The sequence below is a fragment of the Ochotona princeps genome, chromosome 14 (assembly GCF_030435755.1).
Source record: "Ochotona princeps isolate mOchPri1 chromosome 14, mOchPri1.hap1, whole genome shotgun sequence".
NCBI classification, from domain to species: Eukaryota; Metazoa; Chordata; class Mammalia; order Lagomorpha; family Ochotonidae; genus Ochotona; species Ochotona princeps.
Window position 1 is genome coordinate 28,434,036 of NC_080845.1, and position 26,978 is coordinate 28,461,013.

General features: G+C 50.5%; 1 protein-coding gene across 1 annotated transcript in view; it reads left to right on the forward strand.

Annotated features, from left to right (window-relative positions):
• Positions 1-26,978, forward strand: part of GABBR2 (gamma-aminobutyric acid type B receptor subunit 2) — a 336,630-nt gene that overhangs the window by 166,358 nt on the left and 143,294 nt on the right. Inside the window, exons 4-5 of the mRNA XM_058673018.1 lie at positions 8,848-8,949; positions 22,281-22,346. Coding sequence (XP_058529001.1) covers positions 8,848-8,949; positions 22,281-22,346 — 168 coding nt within the window. The remainder of the gene's footprint in view (positions 1-8,847; positions 8,950-22,280; positions 22,347-26,978) is intronic.

Consider the following 26,978-nt stretch of genomic DNA (forward strand, 5'->3'; position numbering starts at 1 on the left):
AGTAAGTGGATGGCTGCTAAGGAGAGTGTATCTGGGAGAAAGTATTTGAACAGAACCAAGGAGGCCAACCAGTGCAAATGCAGGTCCAAGGACTGAGAGGCCGCAGTACCCAATGTGCTCCATCCCCAAGACAGGGCATGGGGCAGGAGAGAAACACCCTTGGTTTTTTCTTTCTTTTTTCTGCCTGACTCCTTCCAGGGCTTCCCATGGGCGCTCCAATACCTGTGTCCTGGATTGACTAGACTCACCCAGCATAGAAAGATCCGCCTCGAAGGAGCTTACATCAGGCTCCTGGTGGCTTCTCCACTGGCCCTGGCTTTTGCTGTACGGCCTAGCTGCCCTACTGGCCATGGTGACAGCTCCTCCTCTTCCTCAGGAGAACCCAGATAGGCATCTCACAGGCCTAGACTGTCTGTAGTATACCGCACCCCCCCCCCCCAACCTAAGTCCTCTTGATCCTTCCTGTAGCCCACAGCAGCAGCCAGGAGCAAGGAGGGCTCAGAGGACAGCAACTTTGAATTTTGCACACTCACAGCAGGTGTGAGTCCTTTAACTGCCTCCCCTGTTTGGGTGGTAGAGGCTCACGCTGCCTATTGCTGGCTTCCCGCCTAGTCCTAGTTTCATCGTCTTAACTGGGTAACCTCTCTATTTTACTGATATCCAGTAATCTGCTTAATAATGATGAGTTGCTGCAATGAAAGCAACAGCACTTTGTCACGAGAAAGCCTCGGGGTGCTCATGGCTCACTCCCCTCCCCTGTCTTTGCTGAGGGCTGGCCTCTGGAGGCAAAGGGAAAGCCTGCTGCTTGGCGGCATCAAGGGAGCCTCTTACAATCAGACGCCATGGGCTTGGTTCCACTTCCTGAGGCAGCCTCCATGCTGGGCTCATGGAAGAAAAAGGGATATCCCTCAATGGAAGGGATATGGAATCCTGGGATATTCTTAATTTAGCCAGGAAGAAGACCCTGAGCCTAGGGCTGTCGCAGCTGGCCTGGGAATGAGGGGAGTCCTGTGCGAGGCAGCATTTGAGAATAGGTGAGCATAACTAATCACTCTGGGCACCTCTTTATGTAGCAAACATCAGATGCTTGGTAGCTTGTTTATTTTTATTTTATATATCTTTAAAGATTTGTTTATTGGAAAGGCAGATTTTACAGAGGAGTGACAGAAAGATCTTCCTTCCACTCCCCAAATGGCTGCAATGACCAGAGCTAAAGTGATTCAAAGCCAGGAGCTTCCCCTGGTCTCCCAAGTAGATGCAGTGGCGCAAGGACTTGGGCCATCCTCTGCTGCCTTCTGAGGCCGCAGCAGGGAGCTGGGTCAGAAGTAGAGCAGTTAGGACTCAAACTGGTGCCCATATAGGATACTGGAGCTTGCAGGTGGAGGATTGGCATGTTGAGTCACTGTGCCAGCCCCTGTTTTTTTTAAAGATTGAGCTATTTATTTTAAACTCAGAGTCACAGAGAGAGAAAGGAGAGAGGTAGGCACACAGAGAGAGAGGTCTTTCATCCTCTGTTTTACTCTTTAGATGGCCACAATGGCCAGGGTTTGGCCAGGGTGAAACCAGAAACCAGGAGCTTTTTCCAGGTCTCCCACATGGGTGCAGGGGTCCAAGCACTTGGACCATCCTCTGCTGCTTTCCCAGGCACATTAGTAGAATGCTGTATTAGAAGCAGGGCAACTGGGAGTAGAATCAGTGTCAATAAGGGATCCCAGCATTGCAGGCAGTTGGCCTTACAAGCTATTGCCACAGCATCTGACTCCGGCACAAACTAATGATCCCACAGGTGTGGAGGTTGGAGGATCAAAATCAGTGGGTCCAGGTCCGGGTCAGGGTCAGGGTCAGGGTGCCAGTAAGGCTGGTTCCTTCTGAAGGCTCTGAAGAAAAGCTTCCTGACCCTTTTCCAGCTTCTAGAAGCTGCTACATTCCTTGGCTCCTGGTGTCTTCCTCCATGTTCAAAGCCAGCAGCAGACACTTCCCACCAACCCCTCCGGTTCCTGATGCTGTCATCACATCTCTGTCATCACCTTCTCTGTCTCCATGGCCTCCCTCTTGGGATTGTGTGTGGTCTCACAGCTTCTCCAAGCTTATCCACTTGGTCCCATTTTGCAGAGCCCCTTTGTCATGTCGGGTAACAGGTTCCAGGGCCTAAACATCCTTGGGGAAGGGAATGTTACTCTATCCACCACACTGACAAGCCTCTGGAATTTCTAGAACTGCGGTGTCTAGCTGATGGGAAGAGGTCTTTGAGTGCTGGGAGTAGTGTTGCCCCGCCCCCTTGAAGGAGTGTATTTATCCCCTAAAGCTCAGGCAAAGCAACTTGGGGGCGTCAGGAAGAGGAGATCGCAGCTTCCGTTTTCTGCCCTCCCTTGGATGGGCAGCATCTTAGGTGAGTCTGGAGGGCTCAGAGAAACCCATTGCTGCACTATTGGGGGTCCCTGCTCCCAGCCGGCACATGCACCAGCCTTCCTCCAGCAGCTGCACCCCACCCACCCGTCCCAGGAGGATGAAACACCTGGCTCCTGACTTTGACCTAACCCAGCTCTGGCCATTGAAGCCATCTGGGGAAGTAAACTAGCAGATGGAAGATCTCTGTCTCTGCCACTCTGTAATTCTGACTTTCAAATGAATAGATCAATCTTTAAAAAGTGTCCAAGTTCCTACTGCAAGTATCTGGAAAACCTCACAACTCATTAGTGTTGCTTCAACACTTTTAAAAACTTTAAAAACAGGTGGGCATTGGAAATACTCACACACCCCACCCACCTCTGAAACCACAGGCATTGTGGGGGAAGGGCGTTCTCCTCTGTAGTATCCCAACTAGCTCTTGCTTGCCTACCTCTGATGGTGGGGAGCTCACTGCCTACAAAAGCCTCCTTCTCTGTTACTAGAATGCAGTGTTTGGCTTTGATCCAAAATCTGCTTTCTTAAACCACCTGCCAGGGGGTTCCCCCAGAGCCAGGCACCCCCTCTTCCACGTGATAGATCCTCAGTGTTTGGAGTCAGACAGAGCTTGTTTCCTCAGTCTACACTTCTCCAGGCTAATTTTTTAATGAGCTTAAATTAATGACAGTTCCTGGGGAGCATCAGCCCCAGTAAAAGTGACCTGAATTATTCAGATTTGAGTGTTTCAAATGCCTGTTTATCCTCATTAGCATCTTAACTACATCAGTGCCCTCTGCTTCGAACGAGGCACGTTTTCGCATGTTCCATATTTTAATGGATTTTACTTGAATGAATTGTTTAATCAGGTGAAGACGCATTTCATGAATGAACAGAAGTAGATCTATAATTACACGCTTCCGTCAGGTAAGAGGAGTGACATTTTGGCACAATTCAGGGCTATATATAGTGGGTGCATTTGAATGATAAAGTAGGTTACCTTGGCTTCCATAGGGAAGTTGGGAATTTGTTCCACTCTGGAGTTCATTTCCTAACCTAATTAGAATTTTCTAAGAGTTGTAAACTGCGTGTGGTAGGATAGGGCCTTGATTCTCTCTATCTTTCTGGATCCGTGCCTTCTGGATGCTTCCACAGTTGATGCCAGGGCCTCATTAGGGAAGGTGTCTAGACAACTTGGAGCCACACAGACGCGGCTCAGGGGTCCCGGGCACTCCCATAGTCTGCCAGTCAGCCTGTGCGCTGGATCCAACTGTGACTGATTCGTGTGGTTTGAACATGCTAACTTGTGCTAGCATCCTCTTGTGTGTTTCTTTCTGTGTCCTCTCTCACCTCCTCTCATGTCCTTCTCCCTCCCTTCCTTTTTTCCAGTTTTCCCTGGGACACAGTTGGGATCTGGCCTGGGAGTAGGGGCCGGAATGGAAGTATCTATGGGTTAAAAGGAAGGCATGTGCAGTAGAGGGGCAGAAGAGAAATCTCACTGCAGAATGAGGCATTGTGCAGGATCTGTTCACCATGGGGCCTGGTGACTGGTTGGAGGGAGCGAGTTAAGGCAGCCTGTGGCCGCCCAGCCTGGAGAGCAGCACCAGGAGCTCACACAGCTTTAGCCATACACTGGAATCTTTCCAGCCCTGCCTCCCTCCTCTTTCTCATTTCACTGCAACACCCTCCCCTCCCCCTCTGCTTTATGCTCTACGCTCAGCCCAACTCTGGCCTTCTGGTAGCTTCTCTGTTTGTTCCTTCCCACTCCAGGACCCCCGCACGTGCCGCTGCTCAGGCTGGCCTCCTTTTCCTTGTTCTTCCCCACTGCTGGCCTGGCTCTACCAGCTGCTGTGCTGCCGCCACTCCCAGGAGTGTGCCCCTGAATGAACTTGAGAGTCTCTGTGTCAGTGAGGACTTACACTCCAGGGAAGTCGGCTGATTCAAATCTCTCACCCTGACTGGACAGGCCCAGCATGACTTCACACAGCAGCTGGATAGGGGAGTTGGCAATATCATGAGTGAATACATGTATGCGTACATAAGGCTGGTAGGAGCAAACACATGCCATTCTGAATGGTGCAGGGCTCGGGGTAATTGTCCAGAAGGCACAGAAGCCCTGAAGCTGGGCATTGACTGGGCACGAGATGACAGGAGCCAAGACCAAGAACCTGGGATCTAGAAAGATCCCTTGCCAGGTGACAGGGGACTGCCCTCACCAGACCCCTGACCTTGCTTTGCCAGAGAATGGGTGACTGGAGCACCTGTAGGGCCAGGGAGATCACTGGCTCCGCTGTGGCTAACAGAGAGGGACGGGGAACAGGAGTGTGGTAGGAGATGCAAAGACTACCTGGGCTGGACCAAAGGACAGTAGAAATGTTTCCTGGGCTTGAGACTAAGGAGTTCCTTGGGAGAGCTGGGTGAGGCAGCAATGTGTGTGATGTGTGTGTGCTGAGCAGAGACCCCGAGGGCAAGACCCTGCAGGGTGAGTGGGTGTAACTGACAGTCAGCCTCCCTGGCTCACCAGGAAACCCACATCGATCCATCTCACATGGGCTCTGTTGTGCCAAGCAAGGCACTCTTCCGGGGTATCTGTTCACCTGTACTTACTCCTGTTCCTGTGTGTGCACCCATCCGCCAGCTGTCCATGAGGGATCAACTGTTGTCCCCAGTGCACAGTGTGTGGATGGAGGCGGGCACACAGTCAACTGGAAGAATGAGGCCATTGTGATGGCTTCATTGGAGTGACAAGTCCCTGTCGCCCTCCTTGTCCACAGCCCTGGGAACCAGCTGCATAGGAGGCAGAGTGCCAAGGCACTGGTGTCCACACGCAGATGCTGATGGGACCTGGCAGGGTCCTCGCTCTACCCGGTCAGAGCAGGGCTGTTCCACAGCTCTCGGCCTGGGCTAGAACTGTGGTTTCTTCTTGCCTCTTGCCTTCTTGTAGAAAATTGGAGAGTTTGAGTTCAGTGTCATCGTTCTTGATTTGATTTTTTCTTTCTGAAGCTGCACAGGATCCCGAGAACCCCTGCGCTTAACACTCTGCAACTCATGTGTCCAAGGCCTCCAGAAAGGGCCCTTGATCTTGGATGAGTTGCACGCTGTCTTCTAGGAATGAGGCACATTTCCTTGGCTCTGCGCTGGATGAAGCCAAATAACTTTGGCTCTTTGGGGATTTGTTCTCAAGGAAGGGGCCTGGATACCCTGCTTTAGAAGCAGAGAGGGAGAGGGGTGGCACTGTGGCCCAGTGAGCAAAGCTTCCACCTACATGTATTGCCAGCATCCTTTAGGCTGGCCAGGAAGCTTTGGTCTTTGGGAGCCACCCCCACACCCCATCTCTTCACGCTGTCTCCCTGTTCATGTTCTTCCTCACCCCTGCCCACCTGTGTCCACTGCCTGCCCAGTCTTGTTTTCCAGATGAAGATGCAGTTTCTTCTCTGTCTCCACCCGTGTTCCCTGATGTGCCTGTCACTGTCCATCTCTCCCAGCCCTCCCTGCATGCCCAGGAGCTTCCAGCAGATCATACTCCTAGTGGCCATGCAGGCAGATGGGGCCCCCATGAGCTGCAGCCAGGGTACCAGAGGCGTGTGGGGATGAGTGTTGTGTGGAGTGTTCCCTATTCCCTTGGGAATGAATGGTTCCATGAGTCTACTTTGACAACAGAGATGAACAGAGAAGCTGAACTCATGGCCATGTGCCTGGCACCAGTTCTGTTACCCCTGTGATCCCTGCAATTCCATAAAAAAAGAACACTTGTCAATGTCCATAGCAAGGCCTTCACCTGGACACTGTGACATTCCCCTGTCTACATGTGGGGGCGGAGCGAGGATGACTCCTTCCCCTTGTGAGCAAACTCAACTGCATTATTTCCTTTCCACACTTTTGTGCTTTTAAAATGTGCTTTTAAAATGTCCCCTGTGCCTTCCCTTAAAAGAAAAAAATCCATTAGAATACACACCCAAGCCCAGAGCAGGCTCCTCAGTGCTGGAATGATGGGTGACAGGCAAGTGGCTGATGGCGCTGACTGTCCTGGTCTGTGGGTCTTGAGTTAGCCACGTCGGGTAGAATCCAGAAGAGACCTTCCAGGAGCAAGCACTGGGCCAGACTCACACCTCAGCTTTCTTGTCCATGAATTTATGGAAGGGATGAACAACCTCTAGGGCATTTTTGGCTTACTTTGAGTTCTGGCTGCCATTGAAATATCTTATACTTACACATACACACGCACACATATGCACATGCATATATACACACAAATTTGAGACACTGACAGCCTTAATGCCATGCTTGCATCCAGATGTGATTTCTGCCAACTGGTAGGCACCATAGAGAATTGTCATAACTAGGAAGGCATTCCACATCCTCCAGGTTTTTCCTGAGCCTTGTTGAGTCAACTCTGCGAGTGACATGTCCAGGTGGGAGAGGGCACATAGCATCCCTACATGGGGGTGCCACACAGGCCAAGAGGTAGGGCCTGACCTGTGTGCCCCTGGGCTGGTGCACTGAGCCACACTGCCGTCCAACAGGGGCGAGCATTATACCTGTTCTGTGTCTGATCATTGCAATTGTTCCCTGCCCTGAGGCCCTACCTGTGTCTAGAAAGGATTTGCCCTGGTAGGAAAGAAATCTGATCGCTAAGCAAGCACTTTTTCAATCTGCCAGTTCCCAATATTCCTCCTCAATAAAAGTAAAAACTAAGGATGGACAAATTTCTCCCTGACTCTTCAACTTCCTTCTTTGTTTTTAAGATTTATTTATTTGAAAGGCAGACTTACAGGAGAGAAAGAGAAGGAGCAACACATGGAGAGAATGATCTTTTATCCATTGGCATACTCCATAAGGGGCCACAATGGCCAGAGCTTGGCCAGTCCAAAGCCAGGAGCCAGGAGTTTCTTCTGAGTATCCAATATGGGTGCTGGGGACCCAAGGACTTGGGCCTTCCTCTGCTGCTTTCCCAGGCCATAAACTGGGAGTTGAATTAGAAAGTGGAGCATCCAAAACTTGAACCAGGGCCCATATGGGGTGCAGACACTGCAAGAGGCAGCTTTACTAGCTATGCCACAACACTGGCCCTGAACTGCTTTCTTTTTTCTTTTTCTTTTCTTTTCTTTCTCTTCTTTCTTTCTTTCTTTCTCTCTTTCTTTCTTTTTACAAAGCATTTCAGGCATTCAGAGGAGTGCACACTCAGGCCCTGCTGGCCAGAAATCATGCATGTCCATGTCTGTGTCCTTTTGTTTCATGTCCTTTTGAAGAAATAAGAAATGGCAGCTTCTGTTGGAGCTTCCCAGGGACTATGCTGTGCCATTTAGGGCCAGATGATTCCAAACACTTGTATGTGCCTTTTATTGGCTGACTACAGAAACATGAAGTGCATGTTTGTATTGTGTTCAAACACATGAAAGTGATCATTGTGGCCATTTTTAAGCGTATAGCTCAGCTCATTAACACATTTACAGTGTTGCACAACTATCACCGCCGTCCATTTCCACAACTTTCAGTCAGCTCAAACTGAAACTTTCCACCCTCTAGCCACTGACTCCCTAGCCCCTGGAGACCATTGTTCAACTCTCCATCTGCTCTGGCTACCGTGTGTAACTGGAATCCTGCTTCATTTGTCCTGTTGGGTCCAGTCTATTTCACAAAGCACAATGTATGGCATATATCAAGGGATTTTATTCTTTTTTTTTTAAGGTAGGACAGCATTCTATTGTATGTCTACAATGCAGTTCTTTTAAAGACATGTGCTTGAAAAACAGAGTGACAGAAAGAGGCAAAGACTAGGTGATCTTCCAGCTATTGGTTCACTCCCCTACATAATTCCAACAGGTTGATTTAAGCCAAGTCAAATCGTGAAGCCAGCAACCAGGTCTGCCACATAGGTGGCAGGGGCCAAGTAATTGAACCATCACCTGATGCCTTCCCAGGCACATTAGCAGGTTGCTGTATTAGACGTGGAGCAGCTAGTGCACTCAGATATGGAATGCTGTGTCGCAAATGGTAGCTTAACTCAATGCACCACAGTGCTGTCCCTATGCCACAACTTGCTTATCTGTCTTCCTTTTGGTAACATGAATACTGATGGTGCTATGGACGAGGATGTGTATCTGCTCAAGTTTCTTTTCTTATAGGTATGCAAGTGTATTTCAGAAAGGTTATAGAAAACAGTATTAAAAGAAAAGTTTACTTGGACTGGGTTGGAGACAGATAGGCCTACCTCCCACAAGCCCCTGGACATTCTTTGTGAACATCTGCCCTATCTTGCCTTCCCTGTCCATCCATCAAATGCAGGGTAAGGCTGAAGGGACAATCTCAAAGGTCCCATGGTCCCACAGAGCCTCCTAGTTTATAAACAACAAATCCCCTTGTGGTGTCAGTAGAGCGGGGAGCTGCTTCCCAGGATGGCCTTGCTGAGCCTGCCCTTCCAGTGCCTGCCAGCCCACCCATTCTCTGCCTTCTTTCTACTGACAGGTAAGAAACGACCTGACTGGGGTGCTGTACGGTGAGGACATTGAGATCTCCGACACCGAGAGCTTCTCCAATGACCCCTGCACCAGCGTCAAGAAACTCAAGGTGGGTGTTGCTGCCCGCAGCTAGAAAGCTGACTATCCCTATGCATTTGGAGCTCTCCAGAACCCTGGAGACTGATGGAGCTTCAAGTTCACATCCACTTTGGCACCTCTGGCTTTAGGGGATCTCTGTGGAGTTGACTTCTTTGGAATTTTCCCCAGCTTGTTGTCCAACACCAGCCTAAGGTGCAAACTGCCAGGCGTACAACTGTGGGGAGTTCTCCCGGTGGTTTTGTCTTTCTCCCCCCGACCTCCAACAGCCTGTGGAACAAGCATGGCATACATTATTACCAGCTCCATTCTGAAATGACTTAGAGAGAGGTACTGTGGCCGAAAGCTCCCAGCAAAGAATACTGTTGATCCAGCAACCCCAGTTCCTGGGCCCTGTCCAGTGGCAGTCACCTAGGGGACAGAAACAGTGCACAAGAAGCTGTCCCATTGTGAATGAGTCCTGATTGTTGCTTGTCCATTCATTCTGCAAACTCACTCCAGCGCCTTTTGTGTGCTAGCCCTTCTCCTGGGCTCCCAGATGCCACCAGGGCTGGCCTTATCCCCAGGAATGCTCACAGAGTGGTTGGGGAGACTGAGAACTCCCAAGGGAAAATGAAATCAAAGGGCGTAGGAACAGAGGAGGAAACAACTAATTCTGCCTGGCTGGAGGGTTCCAACAGGCACCAAAGAAGAGACCACATTTGGGCAGGACTCCAAGCAGCAGGAGGTGGGCAGGGAGACTGAGCTGATTAGAGTGCAGGTGGATACCCTCATCTCATGCTTGGCACCCACAGAAAATCCTAGGAACCTAAAGACTTAGGATGGAGGTGTAGGGGGAGATGATGAGGTTGGAAAAAGAATTCAAATCCAGTTCCCAGGAATCTTGAGTACTGACCTAAGAAATGTCCTCTTACATCCTGACATCATCAAGAAGCTGTTTCAGTTATCATCCTTTGCCTCATGCCCACATTTAAGACTGTTGGCAAGGAGACCCCAGAGGCCCCCTGCTGATGTGTCCCTTCTGTCTTGGGGAAGTCCTGGGTTAACACTAGCCAGAGCAGGTGGCAGTTTGGAGCTGTTATATTCCAGGAGTTCACAGATGGGAACCTGAGCAAGGAGAGCAATGCTCCAGTTGCTGATCACCTCCTCCAGGATGGATTGTGCACTCTGGACATAGCTGCTGGGGCCTGGCAGACTCTGGCAGTGTGGTAAACATGCCACGGGCACCTGCAGCAGGGCTGGTCTGGAGGGAGGACTGGTGCAGCTGGCATTCTGCTGTGGGTGGGGATGTCTTCGTAGGGCAGACACTTGAAACAGCTTCCTGTTTTCCTGGGGCTACGCTTCCCGCAAGTATTATCCAAGGGCATCCTGTGCACAGCCCTTGTTCAGTCCTCCCCAAAGCCTCAAATGGAGGGCTCTCCTGTGCCCCTCCCCTTCTCACATCCACCTCCCCTCTTTCTTCTGATTTCCTTCATGTCACTGATTGATGGCTGGATTCAGTTCCTGGAGCCACTGTAGGAAAATACCATGACCTTGGGGCTTAGGACAACAGAAGCTCATTGTCCGTGGGTTTAGAGGTTGGGGACTAGGCCTAGGGACTATGCCATCTGGGAGGTTTCAGTATTCCTCCCTGCTGGTCTTGTCGCTTCTGGCATTACCAACACCCAAGTGTGTCTCTGGCTTGCCCTCTGGAGGCCTCTGGTTGGCTTCACATGGCGTCACGGAGGATTGAGAGCTCAGCCTGTTTTAGTGCGACCTCATCCTAATTTATCACCTCAGCAATGACCCTATTTTCAAGTAAGGCAAGATCCTGAGTGCTGGGGTTAAGACTTCCATCCATCTTTTTGAGGACATAGTTCTGCCTGTTACAATATTTCACAGGCTTCATTTTATCTAAGAGCAAAAATCACTTGTCCCCCTGGCTCCTTGCCCCCTCACCCCCACCCAGGAAGCAGAAGTTTGTGGCTGGCTTGGTTGCTGTTTCATTTCCCAGCACCTGGCACCAAATATTTACAAAATATATTGAGCAAGCATGAATGAAATACCCAAGCCAACAGAGGACACGACGAAAAAGCATTCAGGAACAAAGAAGAAGCTGTGTCTTCTGCAGAGGTCCTGGGAAAAGCAAGTCTCTGAGACTTGAGCTAAGAGGGAAATAAGAGGGAGAAGAAGCTGCAGGGGATGGGCAAGAAAACTCAGTATCCTAGAGTCCACAATCAGTGCCAAGAAAGAAACTCAGTGATGTGGAAGACAAATCTGAACTGCTTGGCTAGATTTCCCAAAATATAGCCAGAGAAAAAGTCTGAGAGGACAGATAACAGCTATGGAGACTAGAGAAAGGATCCTCTAGGGGGATGCAAGAACTGATGGAGCAGAACCAAAAGCAGAAACTAAAGAGGTACCCACCTTCCCCAGTTGCAACAAGCACACTCAGAACCCAGATCTTGGTCCCTGATACCATTCTTGTTAAAAGCAATCGAGGAGACCCATGGCTGATTCCAGATGGCAAGACATACCAAAAATTACTGGAGCATCTCCTGGAGCCAGTCAAGAAGGCAGTGAGTGGGACAGCAACACACATTCGCTTCCAGCAGCCTTGGGCACCATACAACAACATAGCATTGAATAGAACCCAAAGGGTAGAGGAAATACACTCAAAACCACATTTGAATAAATAATGCAATAAACAGTCAAGATGCACCTGCCGTATGTTCCATGCAGAAATCCAAGTAACTCATGCAGGTTCTTTATGCCCTGAGGAGACCTTTTTGAGTTACAAGTAATGTAGGAAAAGAAGGAAAAATGAGTAATTTGGTGGAGGCCCAGCCTGGCAAACAGTCTTCCAGGCAGGTGGCCAGGGTCCATGTACCCACCATGATGAGTCCAGTCAACTGCACCCTGGAGGTGACATGAAAGACATGGTCCCTGTAGTCTTCTTCCCTGAAGCTCAACCCCCACATCTCACCACGAGCTAAAAGCTTGGACACTTTCCATTTGAAGGTCCTTCTGCCCAAGACTTGACCAACACTCCTGGAAAGGATCTGGGTCATCAAAAATAGGGACTGTCTGAGTCGCAGGTGTCCAAGAAGACGTGACAGTGAAATCTGATGTGGTATCCCAGACAGGATCTAGAAATAGACAAGAAAACATTAGAGAAAAAAGAAAACAAGGAATGCTGGATGGATGTTAGCTTATCATGTATTGATATTAGGTCATTATATAGCAAATGTACCATGCTCAAGTAAAACTGTTAACGAGAAAAAGAATTCTTCATCCTCTACATCTAAAGAGCTTAATGATAAAAAGAATTATCCTTCCATACATCTAATGCTATTATCAAATCAGAAGCTAATTTTTAAAAAGTAGAAAACAGGACCAGTCTCAATAGCCTAGTGGCTAAAGTGTTCGCCTTGCATGCTGGAATCCCATATGGTGCTAGTTCATGTCCCAGCTGCCTCACTTCCCATCCAGCTCCCTGCTTGTGACCTGGGAAATCAGTCAAGGACAGCCCAAAGCCTTGGGACCCTGCACCCCTGTAGGAGACCCAGAGAAAGCTCCTGGCTCCTGGCTTCAGATAGGCTCAGCTCTGGCAGTTGCAGCCAGAGTCCGGGGGTGAATCAGCTAACTGCAGATCTTTTTGTCTCTCCTCTCTGTAAATCTGTCTTTACATTAAAAATAAATAAATTTTTTTAAAGATTTATTTTTATTGGAAAGGCAGATATACAGAGGAAGATATACAGAGAGGAATATCTTTCCATCTGATGGTTCACTTCCCAAGTGGTCACAACAGCTGGAGCTGAGCCAATCCGAAGCCAAGAGCCAGGAGCTTCTTCCAGGTCTCCCACGTGGGTGCAGGGTCCCAAGGCTTTGGGCCATCCTCAACTGTTTTCCCAGGTCACAAGCAGGGAGCTGGATGGCAAGCGGGGGCCGCCAGGATCAGAACCGGCCATCCATATGGGATCCCGGCACGTTCAAGGTGAGGACCTTAACCACTATGCTATCACGCCGGGCCCAAAAATACATACATTTTTTAAAGTTGGAAACAAATTTAAGTGGACTCAAGATAGACCTACTAGATGGGAACATACAAAACTATTGATACTCAGCCAGTTTGAACTCCAGAATCTAGTTCCACGGGGAAATGTTCAGACTGGCTGACCTTGCTATGTTCTGATAGAACTGGCCAAAAGAGAGTCATATGAAGATGTGTTTTGGTAAGAGCTTTGATATGCCAATTTAAAGGGGAGAAATCATAGGGATTGCCAGGCCAGAATAAAACACAATTACCCAAAAAGTGCAAAATCCAGGCCATTCTGCAATGGAGACAATGGAGCCACTGGGAGGTACTTTCTGATATAGAAGGCTCACACAGTGTGCCAGCCAGGTGCCCTTGCTGAAGTTCATCCTGAAGGCCCATGTCTACCAGCAGAGAGCTATGACATACTTTAGAACCAAGGTCATAGAAGAAAAGGCTGAGTAGGGACCGGGGAAGCATGGAAAGAGAGCTAAGGTTTGTAATTATTACAAAACTGTGTGCAGGTGCAGTTGCTGCATTTGATTTTACATACTGCAGATATAGATACTGTAATAACAATAATGGGAACATGAAAATCCAAATTGTATTTACCAAGTGATTGGGAAAAAAGGAGGGGGGCTGTTAAATTTTTGGCCTTAAGTAGAAAAAGGACTCCAAAGAGATCATTTAGCCCATGAGCTTCATAATCAGAGAAGCGTCTGCTACAGAATGCTTTGATTAACTTCCTGGTGAACACAGTGCCGTGCAAACAGAGCCTAAAGCTGCTGAAACATGGAAGAGAAAATAACCAAGAGAATCTAGCCCACGAGTGAAAAACCAGAAAGCACAAAACAGATCATTGCAGACTAAATGTAACAATTTCGACCTAAAGTTCAAGTAGATCAAATCCCTAGGAAAAGACAAAGACTCCCAGACTGTGTTGGGAAAACTAACTCTAGCTGTGATCATCGGTACAAAGTTGGCCAAGCCTCCCAGCAAACCAGACCACAGCAGGGGAGCCCCAGGCTGCCTCAGACCAAAGAGAGTGCGAAGCCCAAGCCATGGGCAGGATTAAGGGGAGTGGGCTTCTCAAGACACCGAGGCCCTCCCCCATGAGGACAGCAGGTTCACGGGCCCTGACTGCTGCTCCTAATGACATCTCACTAAATAAAGAAAAGCCTGTTAAAAACACAAAGGGAGGATTGACAGAAACACAGTAGGATGGAGGCTCAGAGAAAGATCACCTTGGTCAAAAGAAGAACCTGACGGGGTATGTAAGTTTCTTCCAAGAAAGCTGAAAACAAAACCACACCACTGTGCAATGGAGACCAAAGCCCTTGTGAGCCCATTAAACTTCGGTTCTGAACTAGGGCCTTGCAGTCAAGGCTGAATTGTTGCCAAGCTGGGCTGGAGATGCCCTCTGAACAGAGACCAAGCATTAGGGACTACGGGGTGAGCCTCAGGTTCTGACTCCCCCCTTCAAGTCTGCTTCTGCTGCAGTGGCTCATTAGTCACACTTTAATTTCTGGTACAGTGTGCAGTGGGTGTGTCAGTTCCCCCATGGAGCATCCACAGACCCGGATTTCTGGCTTAGAGAGATGAGGACCAATGGCTCCAATCCGGTATAAGAACCACAGGAATGGGCCCGGCGTGATAGCATAGTGGTTAAGGTCCTCACCTTGAACCTGCTGGGATCCCATATGGACGGCCAGTTCTGATCCCGGCGGCCCCCGCTTGCCATCCAGCTCCCTGCTTGTGGCCTGGGAAAACAGTTGAGGATGGCCCAAAGCCTTGGGACCCTGCACCCACGTGGGAGACCTGGAAGAAGCTCCTGGCTCTTGGCTTCGGATTGGCTCAGCTCCAGCTGTTGTGACCACTTGGGGAGTGAACCATCGGATGGAAGATATTCCTCTCTGTCTCTCCTCCTCTCTGTATATCTGCCTTTCCAATAAAATAAATAAATCTTTGTTAAAAAAATAAAATAAATCTTCCTTAAAAAAATTAAAAGGAACCATGGGGACCAAATGGTTCTGTTCAGAGATCAGGACCTGTGAGAAACTTCCATTATGAAAGAAGACACAAGCTCAGAACCCACACAAATGAGCTGCATGTCAGGATCTGTCCAATGACACACCGCCAGGGGAAGAGAACCTTCCAGATGGCCCAGAGCCCCTTCTGTCCAGCTGCTCTCCATGAGCTGCTGGGCCCCTGCCTCCACAGCCATCACCTATGTCTCCTCCTTTCCTTCTCTTTGGTTGCATTTTTAAATTTTTTTCTCTCAGATTTCAGAAAGCATTGGGAGTTCTGTCCTGGGTGGTAGCCTTTGTATTTATGATGGTAAAATAGATATTTCAAAGTTACCACATTCACTTCAAAGCCTGGGATTCCTTGGTGCTAAGCCCATTCACAGGGTTGGACAGCCAGCCCACTACTCTTCCCAGACTTCTTTATCCCCCCCAGACAGAAATTCAGCACAGGGCCTTCGGAATCAGTTAGGCCTTGGGTCCATTCCCTGTAGCTTCCTCAGTGTGGCTTAATGCACTGCTGCCCTGCCACGGCAGAGGTCAAAGGTCTCACTGGGCTAACATCTGCGAGCTCTGAGGTCAGTCCCTTGCTGTGCCCTTTGCAGCTTCCAGACACCATCCACGGACCCTGGCTCATGACCCCTGCTTTGTCCTCACAGCTGCAGAGCAGCATCACTGACCTGACCAGCAACACACCTGTCCTTGGGAGCTCTCCTGCCTCCCTCTTCCCCCAAATCAAGGACTCATGACCACTGAGGTTCCACCCAGCTAACCCAAGACAGCTCGCCTTCCTGCTCCCTCCGCAACCTTAAATTCCCCTGCAACCAGAACTCCCCCTGGGCATGTAACTGAACCTACTGGCAGACACTGGGGGTGAGGAAGTTGCGGGGGTGGGGGGGAAACGCATTATTCTGCCCATCAGAAATCTGCAAAGACAGGCCTTGAGCTGGACTGGCCTCCCTTTTGACCCCTATGTGCATTTCAGTTGGAAATGTCTCCCATCTCCCCAACCAGGTGGGGACTGGTACCATACACACATACACACACATACACACACACACACACACACACACACACACACACACAGGCCAAGTGCTTGTTCTGCCTTCCCAACATCCAAGTGCAAATGCTCACTGTAGGGGCAAGGGAGGGGGGCACTCCGAGCTAAGGAATCAATATAGCGCTTCCTCCCAGCAGGCCAGCATTGCTCAGGGCCCCAGAGAAGAGCATTATTTTTATCTGAAGATGCCTTGCTGGAGTGCTAAATATACAGACCCGGATTCTCAAAGATGATAAGCAACTTGAAAGAAATGCCGGAGTTGGTGGTGGGCAGCAATGGGCCATTCCCCCCAACTCCACCCCCACCCTGCCAGCAGCTTCCTTGCATAGGTGTGAGCACATGCCTTCTGTGCTTTGGGAGACATTTCTGGTGGGGGGGTGAACGTGGGGGCAGTCAAAGAGAGACTAATTTTAGCTCCAGGAAAGCTAGTATTAGTACTTGGTGTGAAGTCACTCTGTCAGAGCCCACCAATACTGGAAGATGGCTTGGTTCAGCAAACCTCTGGGGCTTACCACGGGGCCAGCAGCAGACAGCAGCGAACTGGTAACCTGGCTCCCACCACCCTGGCCAGGTGTACGCCTGGGACAGACACCTCTCAGCTCAGCTCGCACCTCCTCCCTTCTTATCACAACCAGCAGTCCCACCTGACACTTCAGTAGCCTGTCCCAGGGTGGTGAGGCCAGGGCCTTGGAAATCAAGTGGCAACTGCGAGTGTGCCCTGAGGCACGTACACTGGTGAGAGGTTCCAGATATCCCAGAAGTCAGGGTCAAGGTCAACCTTGATCTTCCTTGCAGGACTCTGTCCTCCTCTATCAAGTCATCCCCCTTCTCCATCTTGCTAGCCTTCTGTTTTCCTGCGTTTAGATGCACACCAGCTATTTTTGTCACTCAGATTCACACGTGCTGTGCAAGTCCTTTTCCTCCAAATCTGCCCAACTTTTCCTGGCCAGTGGCTGCTGTAGATTGCAGGCGGAGCCCCAGCAGCTCCACCAGGAGGGCCTTTGCCTCCTCAACCCCTCCAGAGGTGATGGATGGAGAGTGGTCATGCCCCCAGGCTCAGGAGCCACCCCTTCTCTTCAGCCTTCCATGGAGGAGGATGCTGGTACCACCACTTACTCCCTGGCATCTCAGGTTGAGTTCCCAACAAGCAGAGCCCAAGATTCTTCACCAAAGTGACTTCGTAAGAGGCTCTCAGGGGCCGGGCAGGGACGCAGGAATGGCAGGGCAAGAGGAGAGCCATCTAGCCCCTTGTGGGTCTCTAAAACACAACCCCTGTCCCCCACCCAGCATAGGTGCTCCCACCTCTCAGCCAAGACTCTGGAGCCTTCTCCCTGAGTGTTGGTCCTTAGTGCTATCTGCAGGCAGAGGGTTGGCACTGCCCCCACCAGGCCCACAAAGCTGAAGATATCTCCCAGAGAAGCAAGGGAGCAGCCAGCAGCCCACCCTCACATTGGCAGCATCGATGCACCAGCCCCAGGGAGGGGACCCATGACATCTACTGCACCTGGATAATCCATTCAGCTCTTTGGGCCTCTGTTGGCACATCAAAGTGTCCAATGTAGGTGTCATCATCACCACACACACCTCCTAGCACAGCGGCTCCGCAGAGTTCACGACTTGTGTTCTGTAGCTTTGCTGGGTTATGAATCCCTGCACGCTGGGGAGTGACACAAAGATTGGTCCTCCTTCCGTGTGTGTGTGTGGTGGGGGGATGATTTTAGACTCCTCTCCAGAGAGGACTCGGTAGCTCTTCTGCTTCCCACATCCTGTTGTGACTGTGGAGGGTTTGGCTTTGAGGGGGAAGCATGCCTCCCTGCTCTCCACCCGCAGACTGTTCCCTTGCACTTTGGCCCCTCCCTGTGGAAGAGACTCCCTCAAGAGCGAGAACACAAGTCTCCCTGTGCAGTCCATACCTCTAGTGTGCACCATCTGGAAGGAGGTTGGTGCTTGTCCAGCCTTATCCTGGCCCAGGTCATGGGCTGTCACTGTAGGCAGTCCCTCCTGCAGAGCCAAGTCCAGGGAACGGCACAGGATTTTCTGGAGCCTACCCTCAGCCACATTCCCGTTCTCTACAATGTAGCAGAACTGGTTCACCACTCTGATCCTCAGCAGGTTCCTAGCCCTGTTCCCCCTACCCAACCCATGCACACATCCTGCAGCATTCCTTGTCTATCCCAGGGATGCTCACATCCCTATAAAAGTCAGGCTTGGGGCTCCGTCAGGAAGTGGAACACCACCAGCCCACAGTTTCTTGTGATACTTTCTGGACTTTTGGAAAAGGACCTAGGCTACATTGAAAAGGACAAGAGCATGAACATAAAGGGAAAAAAATAGATTCCCCAATCAAAGCCTCAAGTTTGGCAGTAAGCTGCTCCTCCATAAAGAGGACCTGGGTATTTCTGTGGCTTTTGCTCCATTAGGATACCACCCCTTGCCCTGGGATGCACACATACCCCAGTTGGAGAAGCACCCCAAACCCTCAAGGTGCCCCCACAAGGGGCCCAGCCCAGACGCAGGTCCTTTAGTCTCCCCATCCTAGGATTTTAGGCTCCAGATGTGCCAGGGCTGCCTCCTCCTCTCCCCTCCCAAGCTTTGCAGCATCCTGCTCAGTAACCCTCCTGGGTGTACATAGAACCTCACATCAGTCATGCCTAGGCACCCTCTCCAGGGTGCTCCAATTTTAGGGGGCACAAAGGAAGGGGTTCTTGCTCTGGGATGCATTGCTGCCTGTGGAAGGCCTTCTACCTCTCTGGAAAAGAGCTAACTAGATAGGTGCTCCTTTGGCCCCATCCAAGCCTATCAGTTTGGGAGCACAGAACCAAGTGGTCCTTGCCGTGCCGTTGTCATGACAACAGAAACACTAATGGTCTACAAGTAGCAGAGCTAGTTATTTATCTGTCAGCAGGTGGTCAGCCATGGTCCCTCTGTCTGGTGGAGAAATGGACATGGCCATCCCAATCAGCGCTAGGCCCTAGAGCCTGCAGGAGATGGGTATGATGAGAATGTGAACTGGCAGAGGCATCAAAGCTGTGTGGGCCAGGTAATCCACTGGGATGAACACAGGGTTCATCTCTCCATCACATATTCAGTGTACTTCTAGATAGGGTCATTCCCTGTTCTCAAGCTGGAGACCTCCCCCCAGCCCCGGTCCACTGGGGAAGACAGACTAGTACAAAGACTTGTGCTAGGATGAAGGAGTATGCAGAATGTCCTGGGTTCACAGTGGGAAGAAGTGACCACCAGGTCTAATGGGACCTAGAGGTGGCTTCTTAGGTTGGGGGATAGGGGATCTGAGCTGCAGTAAGGAGAGTGGGTGGAAGCTGCTGGAACAGCACCTGACTCTGGGCTGACTGAGAAGCCTGGGGGGAGAGGAGGAATGATGGGGAAAGATGAAAGAGTGAAGATGGAAATGAATGAATGCATGCATGAATAACAGATCCATGTGAAGAAACCTCATGTAATTTTCCCCTGCTACCGAGGGAGTGAGAAATGTGATGAATAAGAGTGGGAATTACTTGGTGAGGAATCTGGAATGTTCTACAAAGAGCTCAGAGTTGGATCTAAATACCACAAGGAGCATGGAAAGATTCCACAAGATCCTATTTAATCCTTGGAGTGATTGCTTCCTCTCCTATGCAGAGACTGGGGTGGATGGGCTGGACTAAGGGCAGGGACCTGGGTGGGTGGCGATCCCAGCGCGGTGGGACTGAGAACAGGCAGAACCTGCAGGTGCTGGTGGTTGCTCAGACTCAGGGAGTAAAGGAGTGATTCCCAGATGACTGCCCAGGTTCTTGGGTGGGTGGAAAGTTGACAATGCCATCCACAGAGCTGGCAACACCTTGAAGAAAGAACTTGTCTCTGGGTTCTGCCCGGGCCATGGCATGTTGGAGGTATTAGGGAAAATCCCACTGGAACCATACAATGGGTAGCTGGGGCAATGCCTAGACTGGGGTGAGACAACTGGGCCCAGAGGGCCATGGTAGAAGGAATCATTATGAAGGTGGCCAGAGAGAGGGTTGGAGGCAAAGAGCTAAGGGTATAGAACAGCTGCTTTTGGAGAAGGAGCTGACACAAACAGGCCTGGAGTGGGAAGGGGAGCCAGGAGGAAGCAGCAGCATGGAAGCCAATCAGTGGGCTCCATGGTGATGGATCCCGCAGCCACCCTGTGAGGCAAGCAGGACCAGCCCTTTTTCCCAGACAAGGACACTGAGGCTTGTGACATTTAGAATCTGGAGTCATTCAGGTAGTTAGCAGTGGAATCGGGATCTGAACACAAATCTCTTGGACTCCAAAATCCCATTGGCTCTGTCCACTCTACCATGTTTAGCAACACAGGTCTTGGCACAAAGTAAATGCTTCATCGATGTTGGCTGGCTGGCTACTGTAAGCAGCCAAACACGCTAAAAGATGTCAGCGAACGAGCAGAAAGACTTGGAGCTGTGCTTGGGAGCAAGTCCGTCGACGGAAGCGGCTGGGAACTTTTTATAGCATTGCAGACACGGTGATGACAAAGGCTCGCCCGCCTTCCCCTGCTCTGTTAACGTTCTTTAAAGTCCTTTCAAAGCAAGGATAGTTGGTTGTTTTTTGTGGGTTTTTTTTTCCCTCTTTCCATTCTTGCCTGCAAACGAAGGGTTATTTTAGCATCCAGGCCTTTTTTATTTTGCTAAAATACATGATGAGGAAAATGGCCTCCCAGTCAGCACTTTCCAATTTAGAAAGATGCTAAAAACCTGTCTTTAAGGCTTGTGTCTCTTCTGGAAGCATCAGAGGCTGCAGGCAGGCAGGCAGAAGAGGAGATGAACGGTAGGGAGAGAGGGCACAGAGCCACCTGCAGGGATGGGCCTCACTGCAACGGGCAGGAAGTGGCTGGGGTAGGGACAGGTGGGACTGCCATGTTTGCTCTCCTACATCATCAGCTCTTCATTAGGAGCTAGGCCCAGCCTGGACCCCAGCCCCCCAGAAAAGAATCAGGGTCCCATTAGCATGACCCAGGAGGGGAGCTTCAGGCAGGTGTTTAAGAAAGGTTTATTGAATGAATCACAGGGGCTTTCAAGCGGACGACACCTCCCAACCCCATAGAGATCAGGAATATTGCTTGGGAGATAAAGCTAGCCTGGGGGAAGGGCACACACCACTGTCAGCAGCTGGCATTTCTTGAGCATCGGCTGTGTGCCTGGGCCATGTGTGGAGCCCCACACAAGGATTCACTGGCTTGGTGCCCCCAGCAGGACCATCAGATGGACACGGCTGTCAGGGAGGGAAAGCCTTCCCTCTCCCTTCTCCATTCATAGACAAACACTCTGGCCCAGTCTAGGAACCAAAGGACCACAAGGCAGACTGGCAAGAGAGGACGCAAACAACTTTTTCTTATCTTCCATGGCCACAGGGCTGAGTATCAGACCCTGGAGTCCAGGGCAGTGGCCAAAGCAGGAGGCTTTTGTTTGTGCATTTGAGAGAATGAGTAGTCCAAGTGCAAAGAGATGACAGGACATTACTGTCTGCATGGTGAGGGGCTAAGGGGGCCCATGGCAGATGGGAGTGACTCCAGCAAACTGACCATCTCTTGTCACAGCCCCGGCCACCAGGCTGTGATGGTCAGGGCTGTTTCCTTGCCCTGGCAGAGAAGGATGTCCCTGTTTCAGGGATATTTGTAGCTCCTTGTGCTATGTGTGGGAGGAGACTGTCCAAAGGGCCTGTCAGCTTGAAATGACCAAGGAGACACTCCACATATATGGAGGTGGTGCATCCTTAGCTCTTCAGATGCCAATGTCCCCATTTTTCAGATAAAGAAGCGGAGACTGAGAAGGGAAAGGGAGCTGGCCTGGTGAGTGGAGCTGAGATTTAAACGAAGCTCAGAGGGACACCAAACCCTCTTCACTGGGAAGTTTTGCTGGCCCTGGAAATGTCTCTAGGAGTTGACTGTTGAAAAGAAAAATGTAGAACATAATAAAGGGGCGTTATGGTTGCCTGAGGGTCTCGCCTCCACCACCAACTCCCCAGCACTCCTGAGCTAAGCCTTTATCCTCTGGCCTTAGTTTCCCTGCCTGTAAGGTGAGGAAGATGACGATGTGACGTCTCAGGGTTGGGGTGACCTCAGACTGCCTGCTGGACAAGCAGGGGGACTTACAAGCCCCAGCGAGCTGAGTTCATCCTCCACCCTGCCTGTCCTGGGAGTGCCCCCCAGCCCGCTATCCCAAGCCCTGCCTGTGGACTCCCCACCCTCATCCGTGTGCTTCTGTCCACAGGGGAATGATGTGCGTATCATCCTGGGCCAGTTCGACCAGAACATGGCGGCCAAAGTGTTCTGCTGCGTAAGTATACAGCATGGTGGGTGGTTGTGGGCACTGGTAGACTTTGTGGGCCAGGACAGAGCTCTGTGGGCAGGGCCACCCAAGGCTCGTGCTCACGTCCTATCTCCTTCTCTGGGAGCAGGGTTCAGAGCACTGCTATCTCAGGAGGAGCCAGGGCACCCTGATTCCAAAACCCCTTGTCCAAGCCCTGTGTGTTCATGCTGAGGCCACCCAGCCTAGCTGTGCACTGCACAGAACCAGAAGATGTTTTTCCACAAATGAAGTTGGTCTGTAAGTTTACATATAAAGGCTCTAGTGCAGGAGCTCACCCTTTCTATTTTGATGCCTTCCCTTCCCCTGATTACACAAGCCTTTGTCTATCCCACACACTTCCCTTACAATAACACTCTTGACCATGTCGTCTGTAGCGTAGGGCTGCCCATCTCTGTTCTTGACCTTTTTATAGTAAATTGGATGACATTACACATGCCAGGCTTGTAAGCATTCTAGAAGTTGTAAGCTATGCTAGATGACACAGCAAGGGTGCGAAGAACCCTAATGGCTTGGAGCATTTGATTCGATCCAACAAGGTTAAATCTAATGGTTCCAATGCAGGAGTGTATTAGAATAAATCAAGCTGCCAAGTGAGTGATGTGCAGCTGAGAACAGAGAGGACTTGGGAAGTGTCTGTGGACACCAATTGGGAGTCCCCACAGTGTCTTGTGACCAAGGTCACTGCTGCAAGTACAGCTGGCCAAGAGCCAGGGTAACTTGGGACTGCCCTTCTGCACCAGGGTGCTTCCTGTGGGAGAGACTCCATGTAAAGCAACCTGCCTGCCTTTGGTGCCCTGGCTTAAGACAGACGCAGGAATTAAAAGGGACCAGCAGCCAGGGCAGAGAATGTCCAAAGCCAGCATCACCTGGGGTCATTCATCCCCAGGCCTCTCCACTGGGTGAGAAGAACCAATCAGCTTCCGATTTTCCCAGGAGGTGGGAGGAGCTATGAGGCTGATATTTCAGATGACCCTGGAAGGGGCTTGGCACTGGAGAGTCAGTCAGCTGAACCTTGACTTCCTGCTCCACTAAGTACTTAAGTCAGACATGCTGTTTACATTCTCCATGTCTCAGTTTTCTCTTCTGTAAAGTGGGTACCTATCTCATGGGATGGTGGTAAAGACTGCATGAGCAAATGCCCATTGCACAGCACCTGATATACAGAAAGAGCCCATTTCATTATTTTTGCTTGTTTGTTTATTTTAAAGATTTATTTTATTTTCATTACAAAGTCAGATATACAGAGAGGAGGAAAGACAGAGAGGAAGATCTTCTATCCACTGATTCATTCCCCAAGTGAGCACAACGGCCGGTGCTGCGCCAATCTGAAGCCAGGAGCCAGGAACTTCTTCCAGGTCTCCCACATGGGTGCAGGGTCCCGAAGCCTTGGGCCGTCCTCAACTGCCCTCCCAGGCCACAAGCAGGGAGTTGGATGGGAAGTGGGGCTGCCAGGATTAGAACCAGCGCCCGTATGGGATTCCAATGCACCCAAGGCAAGGACTTCAGCCACTAGGCCACGCCGCTGGGCCCCATTTCATTATTTTTTAAGAGTGATGGAGAGAGAGGGAGAAAGAGAAACAAACAAAAGATTTTCTATATTCTGGTTCACTCCCCTAATGGCTGCAATGGCTGGAACTAGGACAGGAAGAAGCTAAGAGCCAGGAACTTCATCTAGGTCCCCCATGTGGCTGGTGGGAGCCCAAGCACTTAGGTCATCTTCTGATGCACACTATTAGAGTGCTGAATTGTAAGTACATCTGGGACTTGAGCCAGGGGATGGGAGCATCACAGACAGCAGCTTACCCAACTGCACCACCGTGTCAGCCACAAGTCAGCCCACTTGCAACAGGAAGACAGCATTCCAAGTTAGAGATCTGATTTCTTCTAGAGCAGGGATAGATGGTGACCCAATGAAACAAACCAATTCCCCCAGGAGCAGTAAATGAAATGTGATCATCCTTGGGGATGCCCCATCTGGCACAGACCATCTGCCTTTGGCAAAATTGCGCACAGACCTGATGGGCTTGCTCTCCTTGCTATGCCCCTGGATAAGTCAGGACAGTGGGTAGGGACCGTGGGCCGGGCTGTGCCCCTTGTGCACCCCCAGCCCAGCTGCCAGCCATCAACTCAGTGTGGGACTGCATCCCTCTCTCATCGCCCTTTTCTCTCCATCTTGCTGAACTCCTGTGCTTCTGATGGCATTTCTGTTTGTCTTCCCAAGCAGCTGCTTTCCCCAGAGGTTGGAGGTGGAGAGGTCCCCAGGGGCTTTGGTGGGACCCTCACATACAGTCTATCCTGGCGGACTTTATAGCTCATGTCCTCCTGCTAGGCTGAGACAGGCAAGGGATGGGGAGGGGCTCTTGGAGCACAGCACAGACCAGATGAAAACAAGCATGTACTGCAGTGCACGCCCCATGGTGGACTGCCATGACTTTGACCTTAGAATTGCACCCCATGGGAGAGCAGAGTCCAGCAAGTGCAAAGCCTATTGAAAGTCCTGCTTAGGCTGTAGCCCACTGGGAGCAGTCATCTTCTCATCTGTCCTCATATTCTCCAGTCTCTGATCTGGCTTCTAGATTTCACTCTGGCAGCTATGTGACCTCAGGCAGTTCCTTTTCCATCTCTGGTCCCCAGCTGATGGATGCAGAGGGCATTGCCTTATCTGCCTTGTGAGGTTTGTGGAGACCAAAGTAGAGTGTCCCCGACCCCCACAGCCTGGCTGTTGGCTGCTTCACTGATGTGTGGGTTTATTACCGTTATTGTTAATGGAGATTCCGACAGAAGGGATATGCTCTACTTGCATGGGCAGGAGAGGGACAAAAAAACTTAATCAAAAGAGAAAATTGGATTTTTTTAGAAAAAAAATTACATCATATAGGCTGCAGCTAATAAGGACCAAATTGGCTTGAACGGCTACAAAGCAAGCTCAGTTCGCTCCCTTGTCACCCAGGAAGGCCTGCTCGGTGGCCATGGGTCTGAGACCACATTTTCCACCGGAGGCGAGAGGCCTCAGAAACCATGAGAAGCTAGTGAACTGCAGAGTGCCTTCACTCTGCCATTCAGCTGCTCATTGAGAACCCTCTGTGTGCCAAGTCCTGCACTGGAGACCCTCAGGAAAAGCAGACAGGGTCCCACCCTCCAAGAACTCCATCCAGTAAAGGAGACAAACAAGCTCCAGTCCATCCTTAGATCACCCATGCCCTACCATGTGGCTCTTTTGAGCATGTAAATACCACCTGGTGGCCCAGAGGCACTTGGGTATTCAGCAGCAGGTGCAGCACCTGAGCCCCGCCCACTCTTTAGGCAAGAGAACCTTTAAACACTCACTCACAGGCCATTGACTTTGGCTTCACATGTATGCATAACAACCCAGTTGCCCCTCGTTCTAAGCTCATAGCAGCTGAGAAATAGCAATGCCAGAGCATGGCAAGGGTCTTGATAACAGTGGAAAGTGAAGTCTCTACCAGGGAGCTAGCAAAGACTCAAAAAGTCGTGAAAAAACAGCTCTGAGCCTCCAAGTCCTGCAGCTGGGGCCATCTGGCACCTGGAGCAATCTCCTCCAAGCTCAAAAGTGTTAGCATGCATGAACTGGGCGGTGCCTGAAGAAAGTACCACATGTGAGTAGGAGACAGGAGGATGAGGGGACTGTGAGGGTGCTCCTGAGCCACAGGCTCTGCCAGGCATGATGCACACACTGGCTCAGTCAAGTCTCAAACTGGCACAGAGAAGCAGGCTCCACTCCTGCCTCTGGAGGAGACGGGCCTGGCCCCAGGAGCCGTGTGTCGGAGCCGCCCAGCTGGCATGCGGCAGAGATGCTAGGCTGCCTGGCTGTGTTCTTTGCTGTTCCCAGAAGGTCAGGAACTTTGCCAGAAAAAGACTCAGCTTTGTCAAAATTGGTGAACGTGCCAAGCAAAATGTCGCTGTTCAAGCACACTATGCTTTGGCTTTTTGGACCCTTCATTTCCAAAGTGTGACTTGGCTAGGTGCTGCTGGCTGGCCAGGAACTGTCCCCTGCTGGTCTGACTTTGTGCTCTGAGCTGCCTACTCAGGTATGCTTCATGATGAACCACATGCTTCCAGAAGACTGTTTTGCTTTGCAAAGAGGGGAAGTTTACACAAGGAGTAGAGGGAGGTGTTGAGTCTGGTTCCTCGGATGTACCATGTATGGGCAAATTTCTCAGTCCCTGTACCCAGATTTCTTCATCCAGAGAATGGATATAGCAGCACATGCCTCCCAGGGTGGCCATGAGAGTACATTGAATCTAGAAATGGTCAAGCCACTCAGGGTTAATTAGGGTCCCCAAAGGACGACTCTCGTAAGGTCGCACTGATGAGTTGAATTGGAGTTGCCAGGATGATCCAAAGCGTAGTCCCCAGCCTGCACCGGCGTTGTCTTCTCTTCGCAGACACCTCTAAGGACTCAATCCCGTTCAATAAAGCAAAACTCAGGAGACTTAGTGTTTTGGTCCAACAGAGATTTTGTGAGATAGTTGAAATATGAAGTTCTTCCCTGTTTTTCCCTGACAATTTTTGATTGAGGCAACATTATACAGCTAGGGAGGTGATTGACCTGAGGCTGCATTGCAAGAAATATAACAT